At 41.7% G+C, this 17663-nt stretch overlaps 1 protein-coding gene across 8 annotated transcripts in view; it reads left to right on the forward strand.

Moving 5' to 3' along the window:
* PDE1C (phosphodiesterase 1C) overlaps positions 1-16737 on the forward strand; it is a 307971-nt gene extending 291234 nt beyond the window's left edge. For 7 of the 8 annotated variants that reach the window (XM_032442568.1, XM_015855053.2, XM_015855054.2 and 4 more), the window contains one exon: positions 16336-16737. In XM_032442568.1, the coding sequence (XP_032298459.1) occupies positions 16336-16505 (170 nt within the window). In that variant the 3' untranslated portion in view covers positions 16506-16737. Of the gene's footprint in view, positions 1-1992; positions 8507-16335 lie in introns of those variants that run through there. The other variant, XM_032442569.1, reaches the window with a different exon arrangement.
* The last annotated feature ends 926 nt before the right edge of the window (positions 16738-17663 follow it).

A 17663-nucleotide genomic window follows, 5' to 3' on the forward strand; every position in this document is an offset into this window, starting at 1 on the left:
ACCGCAGTATATTTTCACTTCACATATTTACATACATAGTAATGTAGTAAATATATGCATTTGTGTTCCACTGAGCATATTAAAAATTCCCTGGTATTAGTTGCAAGCTGATAGCAGAGATGGACTTCATAGTCTTACGGTGGGTGCTGATATCTCATGAAGAGCATTAGAAGTCACTGGCATTTCTGTTTGTAGTTAAGGGGAGCCTGACACACAAAATAAATTTGACAATGAAGCTGAGGGGCAGAGACGTGCATGCAAATGAGGCTATTTCAGACAAAGAATTTTAATACATGCCAAGCGAACTACAAGTCTTCCTGTGTGCAGAGCGCTGCATATTAATTCTTTTCAATTACCTCTGTTAACATGTCCTAATATTTGCGCTGGATTTATTGTGCTGAATTGGAAAAGAGGTTGAATCATATCTGAGGTTAAGGTAGTCTTAGGGAAGCTCTATTGTATCCAAAGGGAAACTCAGCTAAGAAGGCAACGCATTTGCTCCACCAAGTAGAAAAACAATTCAACGCAAGTGCCGTACTGGAATGTTCTGACTTAAGCTGATGATGTGACTAATAGGAGCAAGCAAGCAATATATGACTCAGTTCTCTACAGGGAACTTGTGGTCTGCACAAAAACATCACATTTTTTCCCTGTGTCATTAAAGGGGATGGGAGAGGTTAAAAGTCTTGAGAGTATGGATGGCATAGGAATGAAAGGGAGAGTTAAGTGGTACTTTGAGCTCTGTTTCAAATGCCTGCTGTGATTCAGCAAATCATTTAAGAGATTGAGAAATAACAGCCAGAGCTTTCACTTACTTTTCTTTCAGGTCAGTATCTTTAATATATGCCTAACCATCTCACAGGATTGTTGTGAGCCTGTTAATGACAGTAAATCAGGCCACATATTTTAGATAGGAAACATCAAGAAAGCACAGTGCTATTGTTATGGCTGTTGATAGTGCCCACTGATGGTCATGTTCTCTCTGTAGAGCTGGGAGTGCGACAACACAGACTATATAAATTCAACCTAAAGCTGTCAACCTAATTCTTTTAAACAGTCTTTAGGCTCACAAGCTGTTGTAGCAATTTACAGGGAACCATCCTGAAAGAGGTCCCCCCACTAACTGCAGTAGTTCTTTGCTGCTTTGACAACATTCCTTGTTACTGCTTTTGGCCTGGTCCCTGGACTTCACATTCATGAACCTGTTGACTGTATTTGGGCTGGCCACTGTCAACAGGGATATGGCTTTGCTCCACCAATAGGTATTGTAATTTTCTTGTTCTTTGTTATTTCCTAAGCTACATCCACAGGTAGTATAAAAACACCAATGTTGTTGCTTGTTACCATGGGCAAATGGCTTCTGGAGATCAGCAAACGACAAACAAATTCACAGGCCATCATAATCTGACCAGTGATATGGTTTTACATTTACTGTATTGAGTTAGCTTTCAGTTGCAGACGAGTCGAGCAGACTGTAATGTGAACATCCTGTTAGTTCTCACATACTTGTCCATCTGTGAGGCTCTGCTTTTCGTTGTGAACCATTTGAGAGAAAGGGGCTATTTAAGAGGTAGTGCACCTTTGTGTTTGGAGCATATTCTTTTTGTCACATGTATGTTGTTGTTTCTTTTATGACCAAAAAGTAGTGAGCGAAGGTGATCAGAGAGCACTAAGGCAAAGAAGGCTGAATTCTGTAACTTGATTCCAGTAGTTCCAAAGGTTTAATTTCTGCTGGATTAGCCAGAGAGCAATGGATTTTTTGCTTTGTGCAAGACAAATGGAATCTCCAGTCAAGTCAATAAGAAGTGAAGCTTCCTTGCACCTGACGGTTTGGCCTTCTCAACAGTTAAGCAAAACTACACTGCTTTGAGTGAATGAGGCTGTCTAAACTGTTACCCTTTATTTTCTTTCCCAGATTATCGGCTCCTTGGACGTAGGAGAGAAAAGCAGCATTTGACACTTTTTTCTTTCTCTTTTTTCTTTTTTTTCCAGATCCAGAAGAGTAAAAACACTTTTTAAAAAAGAGACTGCAAATTTCTTTCGTCATTTTTGCCAAGCTTCTTCATTCCTGTTCTCCTCCTCCTTCCACAAAGACCGGTTGCTGGGGAAGGCGTTAAACAACTTCCAAAACACTCCTCCTCCCACTGGCTATTTCACAGCTAATGACTCTGGGTTCTAGGGTGGGGGCACTGTTTTTCTGGGTGCGATTTAGTTTTGTTTGTTCGTGTATGTGTGCATTTATTGTTGTTTTGGGAAGTAATTTTGATTTAGAAAAATCTGGTGATTTTCTGATGCATTTGGTTCAATTTTATGGACAGGTGGAGCGCACAGACGAGTCATCTTCAAAAGCTGGTACTGCCCTTTGCTATTATGCCTCAGCTTGTGAAATCACAATGTTAAGATGATGCAAAAGAACTTTAAAAAATGAAAACGTTATAATACTTCACTGGATAATACTTCCCTTTTATTCTTTTTCTTTTTCCCCAAGAGATTTTTCCAATTGTTGGTAGACACAACCTGACGTCCATTTTACCCTTGCTGTAGAAGATTGTATGCGTAAGGGTGTTGAATTTGTAGTCAAATTGCCATTTGTTAGGATTTGGAGCTTATCACAAACAGGGCAACAAGAGCAAAATGTTTTTGTTTCAGAACAGGAGTAGGCGGACTCACTCAACCCTTGATTTTATAGTATATTTGCAGTTAGAAAGAGTCAGTGAAAGCGATATTCCTTTGGGGCACATTTTGTCAGCCTCTGAGAGTATGTACTAATGTACTGCTTGAGGTGCCTGACTTAATTTGGGATTACAGATAATGAGCTGTTTCCCGCATCTATTCATTGACTACCAGTAATTGCTTTGCCTGTCCTGGAGGTCTAAAAGAAGAAGAGCAGCAGGGAATCACGCGGATCAATTCTTACTTTCATCTCAGTGTGATACTTCTTTCATCACTGACTGAATGGACAGGCCAAAGAAGGAAAAGCAAGGCTGGAGAAGTACAGACAGACAAAACCAAAATGTCCTAAATACGCTCCTGGAGTCGGTGGATAAATCTGTCTCATCCAGTAGAGTCAGACACATGGACAGTAGCCATCATTTTGGCCTACTTCAGGGAAGAAATGCTGAAAAACCTCCTCACTCAGGCTTTGATTCAGGAGGGTCTATTTTTATGAGAAACAGCAAATGTTTGTAAGTGTTTTTCTGCCTTGGAATCTTAGTAAGGATCTATTTAACTGTGAGCAATTTTACCTGTCTTTGTGGAAATCAAGGCACATGTTTTTACACATAAAGTTGTTTTTGCCTAACTTCTTTTTATTCAGGATAAGGTTGTGCTGTGTTAGTCGTAAATGTATCTCACAAGGAATCGGATGGCAGTCATTGCTTTTTGCTGCGTAGAGAACATGTAAACACTGGCTTAGGAAGGCAGTTATTTGGCGTTTCCTTTTCATATTCAGAAGCACAGGACTTCACCACCAGCCTCTATTGAAGCTCTGTTCCTGCTTCAGCTGTATACGTACAGGGCCGATATTCATGTAAAACTAGCAAACATCATAGCAGTTAGCTCAGCCTCAATCTGCACTTAAACGTGAGTACCTTCTCACTCAGGAGTGTTTGTATTTGAGATTTTAGTTATTGAGACTAGAGACATTTTGAGTTCCTTTTGTTTTGGACACCAGATTGGTCAAAGCCGGAGACTTAGATTAGGTTCATGCCATGGAAAGGTTGCACCTTTAATCACGTTTTCAGAAATAAGATGTGAAAAAGTAACTCTTGCAGTTCCTAGATCTCACCGTTGGCATCAGTGTACCAGCTCATTTAAATATAAGGGCACACAGTGTTCACAGCAGTGAGCTCCTGCTTCAGCAGTAGTTCTGTGTGTATCCTGGGGTAGGTTCGGTGAAAAAAGGAGCACTGAAAAAAGGAGGTGGCACCAGACACACTCCGTGCCATGTAATAGGGAAAGGCTGTCACCTCATAGCACTTTTCCACCTCCCCTTTCCTCCACCATCAGCATTCAGCCCCATTTCAGAGCGGTAGGCTCCCTTTTTGGAGGGAGATCACCAATGAAGTATCAATACTGCAAATGAAACACCGCAGTAATGACTCAGTCCCTGCTGAGTCAGACTTCCTGGAGTCAAGGAGAACATATCCTGCCCAAGAGCTTGGTCAGAGATGCAGGATGGTTTAGTCAATACTTTTGAAGTTATCTTTACCGAACCGTACAGTGACTAAAGATACCTACATCATACCCAGTAGGATAATAATAATAATAAAAAGTAAATATTTTTCTTCATCTGCTTCTGCTTTCTTTCTTTCTGGGACTGACTTCATTCAGGCAGCAAAGCAAGATGGCTTAATTCACAGCCATCAGTTCTTGTTTCTCATGCCCTTGCACAAAGGTGAGAGATCAAGCTAGAAAAGGTTTTTCCTGTGTTGCCAGGATTGTTGGCCACTGGCAGGAGCTACAAAAGAAGCAGTGGGTTTGCTGTCTTTTGGGACTGCAGATCAGAACAGGGTACTGCTCTAGAACAGATGCTGTAGTCAGAGAATTACTGATTTCAGCACACGGGTGTGCAGAAATTTCGTTGCAATACACAGGCAGGCAGTTAGCTCTAATATTTTCCTGCCCTTTTAAAGTCATCTGAACTGGGTACCATGGATTAGTAGTACTTGGAATTTTTTTCACTGTCACTGACAAAAAAAAAATTAAAAAATTCCCAATGAAGTCTTTCCTATTAGTCTGGAAACATATGAAGTGAAAGTTAAATCTGGGAAATGAGATCCTACAAAGGAACTAGGCTAGATGAAAGGATGTGTCATGGACACCCGTCCCAGATCACACCTACATGACTGCACCAGACTCCCTGCCTCCCTGGAACACTCTGCAGCCCTGTGCCAGTGCATTGTGAGCCAAGGAGTGGTATGTTTAGACACCTCTCAGTTCAACCAGAGATCAGCCACCATGCAATTGTGTAAAAAAAATAATAAGCTTTCAAAAAAAGCCAAACCCCAAAGCCAACCAACCAAAAAACCCATGCAGAATTTCTTTCTCTGACTTTATTCCATGAAAGAAAAAAGAAAAGAGGAAAAGGATTAGGTCTTTATCAGCTAATGGCATCGTCTTCAATTCACAATAAGGTATTTCTGTTGTTGCATCCTTACCTAATTCTTGCCTGGATGTATAGGAAACTGTTTTTAGGTGCCTTCCTTTTCTAGCCCCAGAGTGCATAAGTAAGGAACAAGACAGAAATACTGCAAATGAAGGGTCCATGCTGTTGGCTGCAGGCTGAAATCCTAAGGAGTTCTTTGGGAGGCCCCTCAGGCAGATACAAAGGGATCTCCTGGTGTCAGAGAGCTCTGACTGCTGGGGGAGTACCAGGCATCCCTTACATCCTAGAAACCGTGGTGTGATGCCAGAGGGTGAATCCAGACACTTCCCCTCTTAAGACACGGTTGCAGGTAGACCTGTCAGTATTCTCTACTGTATCTGGACCTGGCATTCAGGGAATTAGAAGACCTTTGGCTCCTGCTGATGTAGTGCTTAAACTCCTGGATACTCTATAATTAAAAAAAAAAAAAAGATCTTTGTTATTATCCTGTCCATTATTTAAGTGGCATAAAGGGTGGCAGCTCTCTGAGCTGCGCTTATTTGATGATTAGAATTATTCATCTGTGTGACAGCATGCAAAAAGCGTTCACACATGAAAGAAAGGGTTTGTTTACCTTTCTTGATGACTAAGCCTGTGAGGTGCTCTCTAGCTTTCCTTACGAACAGCACAACCTATCTTTTCCAAGTTATGCGGTCAGATTTTTGTGATTCCTTATAAGGATGATGCAAATCAACATTAGTTTTAGTTTTGTTTTGGTAGTCGGTGGCAAAATAGGTGGCAGATGAAAAGAGGAAATGTTGATGTTCTAGATTTAAAATGTCTTTCACAGTAGTCAATCTAAGCAGACTGATGCTTATCTGAAAGTGCAGCTTTTAGTGTAGCTTTGGCTGTTATATATACTCCCTGTGTATTGATGCAGTAGAATGTTTAGCAGCAGAATGATGGAAACTGACATGGACAATACTTTTGGAGCCTCATCTGCAGTTAAGTAGCCCATCTTCAGAAATTGATGAGATGGTCCGAAATATTCTGTATTGGCTCCTTTCTTCTCCCAGTTTATTTCATAATAGTGAAGCTCATCCTCCTCTGATGATACATACTGGATGTTTGCCAGCGATGCTCAGCAAATGACAGCATAGTCAAGTGCTTCTCTGTCACTCGTTTGACCGACCACCCCACCCGATAATTAAAAACAACAGAGCCATCGCCAGTGCTGGACCAGTTCTGCTCTATCTCAGAGGTGATGTTGGAGTGTAAGCATTCTGAAATGGGACCTCCCTTGCTGATGGCAAGACTGAGCCCTGACAACACAGGCTGTGCAAACTGCCATCTGGATCTTATCTTGTGGGTAGAAGGGAGGGGAAAATGGTTATATGTTTCAGGGTGCAAACTCTGCTCCCTCCAAAGCAGGTGCAGAGCTCTGCCCTGTGGCATCAGCAGGTTTGTCCCGATCTTGTTTTGATCACAGGTGTACATCCTAATGCAGTGCTTGCTTTGCTTCCATAGGCCCAGGGGTTTTGCAATTTCAGCCAGCCCTCTCTATGTCTGCTTCCTGTCATGAAAGTAGAACCACTGCTGATGCAACCGTTTTCTGTTAGAAAAGAGCACAGGCCTTGCATGTTCATTTGCTGAGCCTGCCCTCTCTTTGTCACAGTGTCTGTTTCTCACCCAGAGCAAGCATGGAGAGTTCTCACCTGTGCCCAGGCAGCACTGCAGCACACATTATCAGCCCACTGTGCCTCCTTCACAGCAGCAGCTCTCTCTTTGGCAACTTGAGCATGGCGTAGAAGCAAATGGAGCTGCTCCCAGAGCAGCTGGCTCAGGACTTGCAGCTGTCATGGCTTTCCAGCCCAGAGCTCAGTTTTAGCGGGTTGACCCTAATGCTTAAGTGCATGACAGCACTCACAAACCTCACAGCACACTCCAGGCATTCTGTCCTCTTCTGTTTTCTTCCTAATACGAATGTGTCACTGCTGCGCACTCATTGCAACCCAGGTTTAAAGCTGTCCAGTGGTAGGAGGAATGTACATATCCCATTGTCTCTGCTGGTGGTCATAGGAGTGCATCTATCAGATAAAACTACTTATGATCATTGAGGTTTTCTAAGAATAAAGCCTAGCAGTAGAATGACAGAGTGAGCCTTTTCCTTTTCCTCTCGCTTGGATGATATTTTTATACAATTTTATATGCAATTTTTTAAAATATCAGCTATTTTTATTGTAGGGTTCTGGTTGGAGTTTTACCAGAACTTCTGGTTGTCTACAGGCCCAGATTCTCACAAGAATATTTTCCTTCCCTTTTCTCTTTCCCCTTCTTCCCTGATTGACAAAAGCCATTGCGTTTGCAACATCAGCTTTGAGCAAAATAGCACCTAGGCCTGATCACTCTTTTAGTTGCACTGAAATCAAAGGAAGTTGCATGCAAAGTCCTGCTGGTCCCTCTGCAGCATCTGGGGCCCAAGACTAAATAATCAAGAGCTCTAAGAACTCCTTGAATGCAGGGCAGTCCTGCATCAGGGTAGTGCTTTCTTCCTGTGCTGTGGTAGGAGCTGCTTCCAACAGCACCTGTTTAAAAAAGACACTACAGCTCTCATTGTTACTATGACGCTACCTTTTTGTGAGCAAATGAATGGGCAAGCACCTCCATCAAAGGCATCTTCAGCGACTGTCTTCAGCAGGGAGGAGGGGTGAACATGAGGGCTTTTCTACCATGCAGATTTCCCTGCTCTGTGGTTAACACTCCAGTGACAGGTCCTAAATGGAGTTAAGAAAAATCAAACTTATTTATTGGCAGGAGGGCTAAGGGAAGGTTAATCAAATTCAAGGATCTTGGTCTTGCAAAACAACTTTAGCTCAGCTGGCATTCTGCAGGGAATTCTATGTATGAAGCTTGAACATAAAGTTTAGAGTATGTTTATATTAGCAGAACTGATAACGGAGATGTCCTTTTTGAACTAAACTATAATAACCAATAGACACCTGTTCTCTAATCTTTTCCAAGGAAGAGAGGCAGGTTGTTATGCTATTTTGCACTGGGGTGTGGAAAACAAATTAAAATCCATGCCGAAAGTAAAACTCAACACACTTGGGACTGGGACTGGGTGGGTAGGGTGATGAAAAAAAAAAACCTATTTGGTTTGATAAGACTCATGGGGAAAAAAAAAAATAAATGCAAAACTGAAATGAATCATGTCATGTAATGCAAGTATTCTCAACTGTTCTGAGAATAATTTTAAACAATATACATTTATTTTTAGTTCCATATTTGAAAGAAGAGGCTTGTGGTCTCTTAAATGTACAGAGCATTTTTCAGCATTCCAGTTTTTCTGTAACTGAGTCCATGTATATTCATCCTATTACCAAATAAAAATGATGAGGTCTCCATTCCAGTTGAATTAAAGTTGCAGAAGGGTTCGTTTTGTTCTGGTGCTTTCTATATCTGGTCCAGGCATAGCACTTTCTTTTTGCTTTCCCAGCCTCCAGCTGCCTGCAGAATAATAGTAACAATTAACTTGTTTTTAAGCATGATAGGATCATGCCTTGGACAGCATCCACTACTCACTAGGACCCCCTGTGACCAGGAGTCAGTGGCATTACCTCATTTCTAGAACCATTTCCAAGAGAATGCACATATCTTATTCAGGGACCCTGAGGTGAATCACTACCTGTGTGGAGACCGTGCATCAGCCTCACTGTTCTCCCTTTCTCTGGGTGACGATGACCTCTGGCTGTCACCAATCCTGATGTTGGCCTTCCCCCTCATGCTGCCAGTGTCTGCATGTAAACACATGACATGTTCTTAAAGCCAGAGGTGCTCTGGGTACGTGCACTTAGTCCCACTACACTTATGAGACGGTTGGAGCTGGTTCCAAAACGAGAGGTTACTTTATATTCTGAGACCTAATAGTGCAATTCAGCCAGGGTTACGTTCTCATTTCAGCTTTCTCACCTTCCCCAAATCCAGCTTTTAAAGATGGGACATACATTCAGTCCCACAAGTAGAGGTGAATATATTTCTGGAAGATATTGGGGTTTTTTATGTGGTTGACTGATCTTTGAATCAAAAATCCAGCTTGTCACATTAGCATGAGAGTAGAAAAAGTTTGGAAATGGCATCTAATGATCTGGATGACTTAACTCTCCTTGCATATCCAGTACCGGGATCGCTTCCCTGCTGTGTATAGCTAGTGGTGGAAATGTACCGAGCCACTGACAACCAGTGCTTCCCAAAGTGAGCTCAGCCACTTGCTGAACCACCACAGAGCAAGGTAAGTGCTGTGTAACTGTCTTCAGACCCACTCTGGACAATAACGTAGGTCTGTGCCAGTTTTATGAGGGCATTGGAGACAGCTGAAGAGAACGCTCTCTGAGATGTGGTGATGGTCCACGGAGCCAAAGGTTTAGAAAGTCGGTATTGCTGTGAAACTGCTGGGATGGCTACCCAAAGTTGGTAAGTGATGAACAGAAGAAAAGGTGTTTTATGTTCAATTCTCTTGATTGAAAGGTCTCCAGAAGTGAGGCTGTTGGCCACGTCTCATGGGAAGTTATCCCAGCGTTAAACCACTGAACAGAGTGGCAGAAAGAGGACACCAAACAGCTGGCACTGGTAGCAGTGCTACAAAAAAGGCATTTCTGTGGCTAGCAGGACTACCATTCATCCACCTCTGCTGAAACCACTCTTTCTCTTTCAAGGTCCAGCACGACTTTCAGGGGGCTCACTGGGCTCTGGTTCCTCAGCAAACCGCCTCACACTGCCAGGTCAGTCAGTTCCACCTCGCTCCAAGCTGCTATAGACAGAGGCACTTGTGGTTCCTGCTGCTGGGGAGATGGGTGTAAACTGGTGACTGTTGTGTATGACATGAAAAAAGTTAAACCTGTTCACTCACTTCAACAAATGAACTGTTGTTTTTAAAGATCTTCACTGCATTTCATGTGGTTTTAAACAAGTATCTTATGTTTTGTGGCTCACAGTGCAGTCTCCATAAACCATCTTAATTCAATCAGGAAATTAACTTGGGTCTTGGATGCTCATAGATGCTGACGGGAAAAAGGGAAGCTGTTTTGTCTACCCAAGTGTGGGTTTTTCTGTGCCCTTCTCATCTCCCACATGCTCCTGTTGATATTTCACCACAATAGCCATTTTCTTATTCCCTTCAGCTTTGTCTGACAAAAGCATCACAATCAAGGGAGGGGAATATGGAGTGGTCATATAAAATAATGGCTTAGGTTGGACAAATTGTCAAGAATCTGTCTTGTCATGGCCATTACACAAAGGAATTCATGTATGCGTAATTCACAATCACTGAAATAAAAGGGTAAAACTGTAGAAAGTCAGCAAGAAATCAACCAAAAAAGAATCTCAGGCAAAGTGCTGTGAAAAGTTCTGCTGAAGCTATTTTTGTCAGTGGCTGCTGTGCCAGCAGGTGAGGTATGGTGTGGCTTCATACAGAGACACCAATGTGCACGAGTGTGTTGCTGTGCTGTACTGGCTCTCCAAGATGTTCCTGATGCAATGCTCTGCAGGCAGTAAATATCACAAATGCACCCTCTTCTCCTTGGTAGCACCTCGCCACTGGCAGCAGCAATAAGTGTGAGCTGTGTGTATTGCCTGTTTCTGAGAGATGGTTAAATTCTTGTATTTTTTTATTATTTAATCCATTTTTCCAGTGCTGTATCACTTTCAGTCAGTCAATCCTTTAATGAATACCTGCACACAGCAAATGCTGAGTTTCCCTTTTACGTTTAATTCTTCTCATCCTACAGACCAAAGGAATAGGAAGGTAGAGAATACAGTGCAGAAGGCAGGGTTTCCCATAAACTACCAGGTACAGTCCCTTTGTTACTGCTGACTTGCTAGGCGACCTTGCTCCGGTGGTTCTTGTGTGCCCCAATCTACTTGTCTGATCAAGAGATCTGTTAACTGGACAGATTAGGAAACCAGCAGGGAAGATGCTTTATGGGAGGGGAGCAGTCAACCCAGGAACATCCATTTTTGCTAAAGGACACCTTGTGCCTGTTCTGCCTTGCTAGCAGCACTCATTGTGACAATCTCACGTTGTAAAGATGTAAAAAGGTGCCTTCAGGCTGGCACGTAGGGAAATTAGGACCTCTGTTTTGATTCTCTCTTTGTTAAAGATGTCCCACCTTAGTGTACGTACACACATTAACCAGGTGTTTTCTCTATTTGAGTTTTGAACACTGACACCTTCCTGCATGTGCCCTGTTACTGTGGCTTACAGCACAAATTATTTACTCTGACACAGTAAGGAAATCAGCCATTCCTATGCAGCTACTCAAAAGAGGTGACGAGAAGCACGTAACAGTGCCATATTTTCTACTTATATAGCCCAGTGATGCATTTTGCCATTATGGTGCTGGTTTGTTTATGCCCTGTACGATCACATTTCAGGTAGGTTGCTTTAGCTGGAGGCAGTCACTAATTAATGTGTAGTTAAGAAACAGTGTGTTCTAAGTACACACACATACAATTTTCTATTTGAGAAAACGTTGCTGTCTCACTGTTTTTTCTTTGAATCTCATTCAGTGTCTTGAGAAAGAACAAGAAGCTTTGTTTTGTTGGATTTAGTGCTTCTGAGGACAGGAGGCTGACAAGAAGAGACCATGCAGACACATGAGCCATTTTTGCCAGCCAGCTGGTTGCTCGTACCCATCACCAACTTTTTAATCAGTCAGTTACCAAGCCCAGGAGGTCACACAGCTGGGCAAGGTTTATGAGGTTAAGCAGCTGTGTATGGGAGGCATGCCAGGCTTCCACCAGCAACCAACGTTATTGGAACCAGAGAAATTTCTGGCTACTCTCTCTTCTTACCAGAAATCTTATCAGAAATCTCCCAGACCCATAGGCTGTACTTCTACTCTTCTGCAAAGCATCCCAACTGGCAGAACGGTATTTGAAGGTCAACTTTTTCTCCCTTGCTCTTACAGATTTCACACCCCCTCCAGAATTGCCAATTTTATATATAATACGTATGTTTTATATATCTGTACATGCATATATAGACATATGTATATTTGATATGGGACAAGTGGGAAAGCTGAGAAGTAGGAATTCTCTATTTCATTTGAATTTTTCATTCATTTATTTGGCTATAGGCCTGCAGCAAACTTTGTAATGCAGCACATTACAGAAACTTTGGAGCATGAGTATATGAGTTTAGGACCCTGTTAAAGGCTAGTTTTATTCACTGGAACATTTCAAAGAGAAGTCTGACATTGTCACTGGGTGTAGAGTTCCTTCCCCATGTGTTCCTTCCCCATGTTGTAGGAGATGGTGTCAGAGGCTTTACTGAAGTCCAGCTAGACTACATCGCCATCCATCAATTTCCATAGTGACTCCACAAGAAGTAGATGTCTTTAGACTCTCTCTGTGAGGTGTTCCATTAGAGAAAACAGTGAATTTTGTATCAGCATGCAGATTTTTTTAACGTTCCCAGGAAACTAACTATCACCAAGTTTAGAACATTTCTTGAACATTTGAGTGTTTCTAAGGAAATATCGTCACAGTTCTCTTATTCCTTTGTCCTGCAGATTCTCCTGTTAATTACAATACAAAACCTGCTTTGTTAACAAAGAAAGTAAAAAAGAGAAAGAGGAAGCCCTCCAGAGCACAATCCTTAGATTTAACAGCAGAATGGACAACAAGGAATATCAGGTTCTTTGATTTTCCTGAATCATCTCCCATTAAAAATGCCCAATTAATGCCCTTCCTTCACTGGTGAATTATTTATCTAAATTCGTGAAGCTCCCTAAAGAGTCAAAAAACCCCTGTATTCTCTGTATTCCTCCTCCTACAACTTTTTTTATCCTGCCTGCAAAGTAGTTGAAGGCAAAAGCTGTGATAGCTCCCAAGGGGGCTGAGACATGAGAGGAGGTGGCAGAAGTTCTGTCTTCAGGATGTCCCTGCAGGCCACCAGCTCCAAGTGGTCTGGCAAGGAAACGTGTCCCTGCCTTGTCCATGCTGTTCCTTAGGCTTTTTAGTGCTTGCCTATCTGGAGAGAAGCATTTCTGTCTACACAAGGACACTTGGGAGAGGCAGCAGGACTTCATCCTCATCCTCAACTGTACACATTGTCTTGTAGAGCCTCCTCCAGTGCTGCTGCTGTCAAGGAGTGATGCATGAGTCTCTATTGGGCCTCTCTTCGTGCACAAGGGTTGAGCTGTTGAGGAGAGCTCATGATAGGGGTCTGCCACAACCCTGGGGGCAGATGTGGGAGCTGAGCAGCCCTTATGGATTTTCTCCCTACCACTCCCCTGCTCTCTTCTTTGCTGCTTTTTGTTTCCCTCCAGTACTAAGTACCAGCAGTGGTCGTTCAAATCCCATTTGGAGATGTGGCTATCCAGCCGATTGTGTTCTTAATATTTTTCTGAATCAAACTGTTTCCCAGCAGGTGTTCTGAGTAAAAACAATCTATTTGTTCAGTGACTGTAGAGAAGACATTAAATAAATGAGCATTTCAATGGCTTTTTTGAAGGGATATACCTTATGAATGAGTAGAGACAATTGTATCTGCTTTTAAATGCTTGAAAAGGAAAATGATATCAATATTTTCATTTATCTTATTTTCAGGTAAGAGTGGAAATACTGTGTAATAGCAAAGTGTTGCTCTAACAACTTTTAACAGTTTGAAATACTCAAAGTGATGAAACTCTGTTTTGCAGCCCACTTTAACCACGATTATTTCCTCCCGACTGCAATAAGGACAAAATAATTGCAGATCTGCACAATGTAGAGACTGAATTCCTATGAGATTCAGTGGAACAAAGAACATTATAGCTAAAATTCTGACATAATTCCTGTGAACTCTGGCTATCCCATCCCTTGGGTACAAGCTTAGATGTGAAATGCTCACCATGCTCAACCAGCATGGGACAAACTCTTCAGTAAACTGTTTTCTCCTCTTCAGTGAAACTGAAGGTTTTTGCACTGACTTCACTGTCAGTTCAAGGGCTCCTCCTACAAGTAACAGAGTTTTGATGGGCTCAGTAATTGGTCTTACCCATTGGGTGAGTGGCACATTTTAGCTTCGGTTAAGAAGACAGAATTTGGATATTTGGGTACCCCTGTTGTTTTCTGTTTGGTTTTGTTGTTTTTTTTGGTTTTTTTTTTGATTCATGAATGAATGGCTTTAACTGTGTCAAATCTGATCACATGCTCTTCTCTATAATCACCTCTACTTCCAAATCAGACTCCCATGCATTAGCTGCAGCACCTTGTAGTAGTATCCATCACTGCTCATATAAAAGAACGGCTTCTGGTGCAGTGCATCAAGCCATTAATATGTCTAATGCTGTGTACTTTGTAGTTGGCTGCCTTTGTGTTACGCAAGGGAGAGGATGGATGAGGAAATAAACTTTTTTTCCTTCACATAAACATTGGTACAAGGTGAAGTTCTTTTCTCTGACACCTGTTAGTTGGTCTGCTATAAACGTGTTTGTAGGTGTTCTCAAATTCTGCCCCATTTTAACTCAGAATTTGCAGTTAGCCCTAAGCCATATCAATCATACCCAACATGCTAGGATTCGATAAAAACTTGGAAAGAGATAGCTATGCTGAGTTGTACACCATGCTGGTCAGGGTAAAGTGGGACTAAAACACCCTTAGCTTCCATGCTTAGTTGGTGTCTGAACATCACTGAAATTAGCTCTATACATGTGTTGCTGCTTGTGTAAGTATTGTAGTCTACACTGGCACTGTTCAAATAGCTATTCTTTGCTTCCATAAACTGTTGAGACTCACAAAAATCTTATTAGTTAAGTATTTTCATTTTTATTCCTATTTTAAAATGTAGAAACTAGAGTCAATATAATAGCTCAGGTCACATGAAAAGTCAGAGATAAACCAGGGAAATGGGCTCTGGAGTCTTGAGTCTTCTCAGCACCATCTACCTTGAGTCAGTAAAGCCTAAAGAAATCCAATAGTGTGGGCTCCCTTTATCAGCTCCCATACAAGTATGACAAATGGCACTGTCAGTGTCTTGGTTAAATCCTTTGTATTTATTAGCCAAGCCATCTCTGCTGACAACAACTCCAGTAAACATTCTCCCATGCTGAGCAATGGAAAATCCAATAGCAGTTTGGCTGAATCCATGCTGACTAGAGAAAATGAAATGACTCTGTGAAGTGAATGTGCCTCAAAGAACAGAAAATCACCTAATGGATAATCTGAATCTTAATGAATGTCAGTCTAGTCTAGCAAATTGGGAGCTGAGGATGTGAAAAGAACATGACTATGCAGAAATATGGATATGTATTTCTAGAGTTCAGCGCATAGCTGTTTGTTTCCCAAGACATTTTGGCATACAGTTATTCACTTGAGGCCTTTTCAAGATGAGGCTGAGACTGTGTGTTAGTATCGGATGTTAGCTAGTTTACACAGGGGAATCTTTTTTCCCTTCTTAGGATTCATGCTGAGAGCAATGACTTTTTTGAAGTGCTTATCAGACCAACTGTTGTCTTATTACTTGGTTGTTTTGCAAGTAGGAAGTAAACAAAAGACAAATATGCTTTGATTGTAGCCATCCCTGTTTTTTATCTTTCAATTTTCCTGTGTAAGAGGTAAGGAAACAAGATATAAATTCAAAGAAATGTAGTCAAAAAGCTGAGAAACGTCAGATTCAAATAGGATAACGTGTGACTCTGACAATGGTCTGCAGTTCTCCCAGAAATCATACTAGGCCTCAGATCCACCTGTTCCTGGGAAAAAGCGGTCTCTGTCCAGATTTATCGCCTCAAAATCATCTTGTTTGATAAATCATATTTTGAAAACAATTAAGTGTTTAGCCATCTACATGAACATGGGTGAAAAGAAAAGGTTGCTTCCTCATTCAGGCTTCCAGGAACTTTCATCTTCTGTCTAATCTGTTGTTTCTTAACCTTGGCATTGGTTTGGGACTCTGGGATGTCTGAATAAGGGCATGATTTCAAGATCAGGTATTCTGAAATGCTTAATGGCCCAGATTTCAATGTTGAAAATGTCTGTTATTCACTCTAGAGTCTTACATCTATATTTATAACACATATTTCACATCTATTGGCATCCTGAACCTTCTCCTAACCCTTTGTATCTACCCATTAACACAAGAGTGTATTGACAGCCAAGCCAGAAATCCTCTGTTATGCAGTCAGCGCTGAACAGAAGTAATTTCTAGCCTGCCAGTGAGTCAATGCTAAGCACAGTAACCACTGTTGTTCTTGCTTTGTCACTGACAGCCCTCAAACCTCAGCTGTGTCACCTCAAGAGGCCCACCCACAGCTCAGGACCCTCTTTTCCAGCCTTCCACAAGAAATCAGAGGAACATCCTGTGAGGTATAAGCTCCTTGATCAAAGGGGAAGGATGAAAAAGATCCAAAACATTTCTCAGAGCTGGACTAGGAAATAGCAGAAGAGCTGAAGAGGCATCTGGAATGAAGCTCCTCACGGGCTGGCGAAGGATGTTGTGCAACCATAGCACAGGCCATACTGCGCTGTACAGCAGCTGTTAATCCTAGATAAATGCAAGTGTGTGATTTAACTAAATATAATGAACACTGCCCTAGAAATGTTCTCAATAGCCTTCTTATTTTTAAAGCATACACTCACCTAGTAATAAAATATTGGACTGTTACCTTAAAGTGTAGTTGTATACCACTGTTTCCTGTCAAATTAAGGAAGCCAATGCTTTTTTGGATTATTGAGCTCATTATGATGTTCTCACTGTGACTTGCTGCCTAGCACAGGTAAGACAACTCCTATTTCAAGAACATAGAGAAGATCTTCCTTGCCAAACTGAATGTTCTCCTACCATAGTATGGTAGGTGCTCAGGAGAATGAAGGTAGTAAACTGAAGTACAAACTGTTTCACTCACTAGGGAAAAGAAGACATAGCACGACATTAAAATTGTGCCTTGTGACTTCAGCTGTCTATTTAATAGTATAACCTTCTGTGGCATTAATTTATGTGAGCAAAATCCCATGTGTTCTTGTGGTGCACAGTACCCCATGGACCTGAGATTCTTCACTCTGTGAAGGATTTGCTTTTGTTCCTACATTTTACGCTGTGAGAAACGACAGCAGATAATTCCCTTTCTTCTGCATGCCCCTGGTGATTAATAGACCACCTCGGCCTTCCCCTTCCGGCTGAGGATGTCTGTTCTACTGTCCTCACAAGGAAATCTACTCTACTTTTTGTCTTTCCTGCCGATCTCTCTATCTTCTCTTAACCTCTATTTAGAGGACCCGAACTGCACACGATACTCATGATGCAAGTATACCAGAAATTCTGCCAATTACACTGAAGTAAGCTTCCTCTTCTTCTTCTTTTCATTCCTCTTCATCTTTTTTTTTTTTTTTTTTTTTTTCTTCTTCTTCTTCTTTTTTTACTTACTTTCTTCATTTCCTTACCCTGCTTGTTTTCTTCTACCGGCACCTTCTCCAAACCACATCTTCTGGATAAGCACAGTGAATAGCAGCGAGTTTAATTCCCCCACATTATGAAGGCTCACCATTTTATGCCTTCCCCACCTCTCCATTGTTAACCAGTTATTTATCCATGTTAAGT

The sequence above is a fragment of the Coturnix japonica genome, chromosome 2, assembly GCF_001577835.2.
Source record: "Coturnix japonica isolate 7356 chromosome 2, Coturnix japonica 2.1, whole genome shotgun sequence".
Taxonomy (NCBI): Eukaryota; Metazoa; Chordata; class Aves; order Galliformes; family Phasianidae; genus Coturnix; species Coturnix japonica.